This window comes from Ochlerotatus camptorhynchus, unplaced genomic scaffold, assembly GCF_037179485.1.
Source record: "Ochlerotatus camptorhynchus isolate MF236.1 unplaced genomic scaffold, CSIRO-AGI_Acam_v1.1 ptg000402l, whole genome shotgun sequence".
NCBI classification, from domain to species: Eukaryota; Metazoa; Arthropoda; class Insecta; order Diptera; family Culicidae; genus Ochlerotatus; species Ochlerotatus camptorhynchus.
The window spans coordinates 2716899-2723483 of NW_027040888.1; the positions used below are offsets into that span (position 1 = coordinate 2716899).

The following is a 6585-nucleotide window of genomic DNA, read 5'->3' on the forward strand; positions in this document are numbered from 1 at the left end:
TCTCCGTTCTACTCAGAGAAAAAAAAATGTATCGACATATTTAAATGCGTCTAGATTAGCAAATATTGAAGAATTGTTTGAAGGGATTTCATGTGGACTTAGTTAATGTTTGCTATGTTTTATGCACATATCAGAGCAATTCTTGGAGCAATCAATCTTTATCATTTAATTAAAAATAAACATTAAATTTTCCGTTTATCAACTATGTAAAATCTAGGAATTTTTGTTCCGATCCCGAATCACTTCACTACGGATTCGCGAACCGGCCTTCGTGTTCTTTTTATTAACTTCTTCTAATTATTTCAGGATACAACTCGCGGTGAACTCGGACGGGGAAAATAAAACTAAAAACGCCCGGACTCTTTGACCGTTTACAAAGTACTGATTTTATTTCGTATTCTGTTTGTTCTACATAGATTGTCTTCCGTTTGTGTGTGTGTTAGTGTTTACTGAAGGTGTATGGTATATGAGGATCAAAAGCAAATACAAACAGGGTAGGGTGGTTTGAAAAACTATTGGAATGTTAGGGTGGTTCAAAAAAGTTACTATCTTTGCATTTAACATTCCAGCCGCCAAGAATGGATTATTCTTCATCGGCGCTGGAGTCATATGATGACGGGGATTGCTGCTGGATTGTCTCTGGATCTATCTCCACCGGTAGCAGGCAGAGTTTGCTTACAGCTCTCTTCGTAACTCCGGTACTGGTCCTAACCCAAGCTACACGGACAAGCCCATCGGTTCCTGGATGGACGTCGACAATTCTTGCAACGGCCCACTTCTGCGGCGGCAGATTTTCATCTCGTAGCAGAACGATGGCACTACGGACGAGGTTGGCCGTAGTATTTGACCAGCGGTAGCGGTTGTGGAGGGTACAGAGGTAATCCTTCTGCCAGCGTTGCCAAAACTGCTGAGACAGGCACTGGACACGTTGCCAGCGGGACAAGCGGTTCTCTGGAACATCTTGCAGGCTGGGCTCTGGAATAGCATTGAGCGGCCTTCCCACCAGGAAGTGTCCTGGAGTTAAGGGTTGGAAGTCTTGCGGGTCCTCTGACACAGAAGTTATTGGTCTTGAATTCAACGCAGCCTCAACTTGGACGAGGGCGGTTCTGAATTCAGTTTCTGTCAGCATAGCGTTTCCCATGATACGGCGGAGATGGAACATCATTGACTTCACCGCCGCTTCCCAGATTCCGCCTAGCGATGGCGATCTGGGAGGAATGAAGTGGAATTCGATGGTACTCGTAGTGCACTCACGAGCTACGACGTCTTTATGCTGTTGAGAAACGAATAGTGTGCGGAGATCTGCTAACTCACGTTGAGCTCCCACAAAATTCCGACCATTGTCACAGTATATGTTGCTGGGCTTGCCACGTCTTCCGGTGAAACGGTGCAAGCTAGCGATGAATGCCTCCGATGTCAAATCGGAAATGAGGTCAAGGTGTATCGCCTTGACAGCCAAGCACACGTAGACCACTACGTACGCCTTGACAGGAGCTGCTCTTTTGTTGGGTGCTCGAAGCATAATTGGGCCGGCAAAGTCAACCCCAACATTCTCGAACGGGAATGCTCTGGTTACTCGAACCGGCGGAAGATTACCCATTAGTTGCTCCAACGACTTCGGGGAGGCACGAGTGCAGATAACACAGTGATGCACGGTGGTACTGGCGAGATTCCGACCATTCAGTGGCCAGAAGCGACGACGCAGAGATGAAAGAAGAAGATTCGGGCCACCGTGAAGCGTTTTAAGGTGCTCGAGCGAGACGATCATTCTGGTGAGACGATGGTTTGCAGGCAGTACCACAGGGTGCCGTTTGTCAACGGCGAGAGCAGAATGATGAAGCCGGCCGCCAACTCGGATCAATCCATCGATGAGTTTCGGATTCAGGAAACGTAATTTGGATTTCTTGCTTACGGCTTCGTTTCGAGCGAGTTGCTTCATTTCAGAACCGAACGCGTCTTCTTGCACACGACTTATGAGACCGAGTAACGAACGATCGATTTCCGACGCCGACAACGGACCGGTTACGCGTTCATTCTTCACCCGACGAGTGTTCTCACGAAAACGGTGCCACCACGCGCACACGCGAACGAGAGGGGTTAGGCTTGAATAGCGATCGATGATGTCTTCTGGCTCTGTAAAGACAGGCAGCGCCACAACTTTCCGTAATTCTGGACCTTCACGATTCTGTTTACGCGACACGTAATTCGGCGGCCACGGTTCACTTAACGATCTGATCCAGATAGGTCCATTCCACCATAGAGTATTTTCTACTAGATTCTCTAGGCTGGTTCCTCTCGACAACAGGTCAGCGGGGTTTTCGTCGGAGGGTATGTGATTCCAGGAGGCTGAAGCGGTCAACTCCTGAATTTCTGCTACTCTGTTGCTGACGAAAGTCTTCCAGGTCGACGGTGAAGCAGAGATCCAATCCAGTGTTACGGTCGAATCTGTCCAAAGATAAACTGGAGCCACGAGTGAGGTGCTCTTTAGAACTTGAGCCAGGAGATGCGCTAGGAGTAGCGCGGCGGAGAGCTCCAATCTCGGAATTGACTTACTACTGAGTGGAGCTACACGGGACTTGGCCGTTAGCAATTGGACATAGCATTGGCCTTTTGCGTCGACCGACCTGATATACACGCAGGCTCCATATGCCTGCAGGGAGGCGTCGCTGAATCCATGGATTTCTAACCTTTGGTGCGGTGAGAGCATGACCAACCGCGGAATGCGAAGACCATCTAGGTGACGTATATCTCGCTGATACGACGTCCATTCTTCCACGAACTTCACTGGAAGCGGTGTATCCCATTCTAGTTGACACTTCCAGAGGGCTTGTATTATGATCTTCGCATGAACAACTTTTGGGCCTAGCAGCCCGAGTGGGTCAAACAGGCTACTCATCTGTGACAGAACGGTTCTCTTAGTGATTGGCTGGCTATCCTTCCACTTTGGAGGTTTGAATGACAGTTGATCGGTGGTGGGTTCCCAGCGTAGACCAAGAGCGGTAACAGAGGTATCTCGATCTAGTTCTAGCAGCGTACGCGTTTCTCGGAGGTGTTCTGGAACGACATCCAGCACGTCTTGACAATTCGAAGACCATTGTCGAAGAGGAAATCCTCCGGCTGCTAGAAGCCCAATCATCTCGTTCACAATCAGCTTCAGCTGTTCCACGTCGTTGGAACCGGTAAGGAGGTTATCCACATAAAAATCCTTTCGAGTAATTCTTGATGCGTGTGGGAATCGCTGTTCTTCGTCTGTGGATAGCTGTTGCAAAACGCGAGTTGCCATGAAAGGCGAGTTGTTCAAACCGTACGTAATGGTGAGTAACTGGTACACTTTCAAACGGAGTTCAGGGTCATCACGCCACAATATGCGCTGCAACGATTGATCCAAGAGATGGACCAGAATCTGTCTGAACATCTTCTCAATGTCAGCGGTCACGACGAAACGATACAATCGGAATCGTAGCACTATTTCCACTAGCATTTCCTGGATTGTGGGACCAGGAATCATAACGTCGTTAAGAGCCGATCCCGAACGTGATTTACAGGATGCGTCAAACACGGTTCGGAGTTTGGTGGTTGTACTCTCAGGTTTCAAGACCCCGTGATGTGGTAGGATAAACTGTGGTCTGACGTTCAGTTTCTCTTCTGCAACTTCACGCATGTGCCCCATTTCAATGTATTGGGTGACGAAATCATGATACTGCTTCCTTTTCTGTGCATCCGACATTAGAGAACGTTCCAACGAATAGAAGCGTCTAGTGGCCTGGTACATGTTATCATCCAACTGAGCGATGAGTTCTTCACGTTTTGGTAGCCTGACTACGTATCGACCTTCCGGCGTCCGTGTGGTGTTGGCCAGGAAGTGCTCCTCACAAAACTTATCCGTGGCTGACCAACCCTTGGTATCATGGACGGTTTCCAGCTCCCAAAACTTTCGAAGCATTTCTTCTACACGAACTGCACTACTCATTAGGCAGGAACGAGGATCAGCATGATCGTGGTCTCGAATGGTGCAGGGACCTGACACGAATTCTGCAAAACTGGCAACTGCTCACCAAGCTGGATACGAACTAAGATTAGGTCAATTTCATTCGACACGTGGAAAGTTGGATCAGCAAGACGCACTGTTTCAGGAATCTGCCATTTCTGTGTACTGATTGTTGATCCTGGCAGCTTGATGGCGAGAGAGGGTAGAACTAGAAGTTGCGGTTCCACAACGTACGGAGAAACTCTTGACGATACCTTGGCGGTAACAGAATGCGTGGCCTTGGTGGTTGATTGACCTATGCCACACACTAGAACAGGAACAGAAGCACGTATACGTGGGAGTTGTAGTTTCTCGCAAAGAGCCTTTGTGATGAAATGGCTCTGGGGCCCCGAGTCGAGTAGACAACGGGCAAGAACTTTGCGACCTTGAGCATCCTCAATTTCCACCAGTGCGGTAGGGAGAATAACAGCAGTGTGTACATTATCCTTGTCACATGCCATCATGGCATAATGCAGGTTTGCAGGAAATGTTGGCGCTGTAGAACATTGTGGAGGATGGGAACCGACAACCGGGGACAACCTTAGAGGTTGGGACAGGTTCTGCAACGGCAGTGCAGGAGTATTCACTACAGGAGACGGAGTCGGTTGAACAGGATTTGGAGCAGATGGTTGTGCAACAAGTGTAACAGATCCACTGGCTTGAGGACCTGGAGAGGGCTGTTGTATGAACTGTGCCCCATGGAGAAGAGTATGGTGTTTCTTCGGACAGCGGTTGCACGGTTTGCTTTGACAGGACTTCGCAAAGTGATCTGTGCTACGGAGGCAATTGGAACATAACTTCTTCGACTTCACGAACTCGAACCGGTGCTGTTCAGATAGCTTCTGGAAATCAGGGCAATGGTACAGGAAGTGACTCTGGTTGCATTTTTCACACCTCCTGAAAGATTCTGTGGCTTGGGTGGAGGACGAGGAGCTGAAATGCACTGAGGACTTCATTGGCTTCACCTTTGGATCACGATCTCGACTGGAACCAGGGGACGGATTAACACATTGCAGAACTCTGGCATAATTCTGAAGGTAGTTCACCATCGATACATATGTCGGCATATCATTTTCTTCTGCTTCATCACATGCCACACCACCAAGAACATTGGCAATATTATCACTATCCAGCCGGGCACAATAGCTTTCCCATTCTTTCTGCGTATGTGGATCCAAACGGGTTGACAACTGGTAAATTAACAACGAATCCCAGGAATCAGTGTCTTCTCCCAGTCGCTTCAGTACAGAAATGTGCTGCTCGAATCTATCCACCAAGTTGAGTAGCTCATCAGCCGATTCCTTCTTCATACTGGGTACCTCGTACAACAACTTAATATGACACCGAATAAGCTGTCGTTTGTTTTCATAGCGCAGCTTCAGTGCTCTCCAAGCATCGCGGTATCCGTCCTTGCATATCGAAATTGAATCAATAATCCTCGCAGCTTCACCCTGGACTAAGCCCTTAAGGTACTGGAATTTGTCGACACTGCTAATTTCGACACGATTTCCAATGGCAGAATCAAAAGCATCACGAAACACACACCAATCAGCAAGGTTTCCACTGAACCGAGGTAGATTTAATTCAGGAAACCGAATGTGACTGGCGGGTCTGACAGATTGCGTTGGCGGATTGACAGGTTGTGCATTTTGGTTGAGATGTTTCGATAAAAATGCACGCAACGCGTAGTATTTCGTGTCGAACTTCATACGATCCTCTTTGTTGTCATCACCGTACGTGGCTTCAAGAATGCACACCGTACGACGATACTCCTTAGCTATCTCTTCAAGCCTATCTGACCATGCTCCTAACAATTCTGCATGCTGTCCTGTTTTTGCCTCCCTTGCAAGAGTCATCAGCAATTCAATTGACTCCCACAAGTGCTCTTTATTTCTCCGCAGAAAATCTCCTTATCACCCTCAACCTTAAACATTTTGATTTTAACGTGGCTCTACACGGTACGCGAATACGGAACGAGTCTCCTTCCCGTGTCAACACACGGTTGAAACGACCGAACCGGGGAAACGAGACGACATAAAGTGCTTTCTCACCGACGTCGACGAGCCGAGACGAACACGAGCCAATATGCGAATTGGTTACCACGACGCGAGTCATGTGCAAGAGAAAAAGAAGCAAGGTACTCACTCAATGCTGGGGGGCTTACGGCGATCCCTGGTGGCTGGGTTAACAAACAATCCTCGGGACCAGCGTGGAAATGGAACGCCGACAAGCGAACAGAAAACTCGCTCTCCTCTCTTGGGTAGCCGGTACCAGTAACCGGCGGCAGCAAATCAGCAACACACTCACAGATGCCGATTTTCTTCTCGATATCTTCTCGTTCTCACATATCACCAACACCGTAGTCAGTGTTTCAGTTCTTCTCACGAGTCACGAATAGTGTGGAAATATTCAACACAACAAAAACACTTCAAGTGCATTGCGCAAAAATCACCAACAGTCACTCACACATCGAAAGCTTTCAGTTGTGTGCTGCTTCGCATGGAAATTTCTTCCCAGTTCACGTTCTGCTACTTTCGGTTGCGCGTCTAGATTTTTGC

General features: G+C 48.2%; 1 protein-coding gene across 1 annotated transcript; it reads right to left on the minus strand.

Moving 5' to 3' along the window:
* Positions 1-583: 583 nt before the first annotated feature.
* On the minus strand, positions 584-3943 carry LOC135710775 (uncharacterized). The gene has a single exon (XM_065233437.1). The coding sequence runs from the start codon at positions 3941-3943 to the stop codon at positions 584-586; it is 3360 nt and encodes a 1119-aa protein (XP_065089509.1).
* Between the last annotated feature and the right edge of the window lie 2642 nt (positions 3944-6585).

Excerpts from the sequence above, each read along its gene's own strand:
- LOC135710775 (XM_065233437.1), bottom strand. The coding sequence starts at position 3,943 with ATGCTTCGAAAGTTTTGGGAGCTGGAAACCGTCCATGATACCAAGGGT.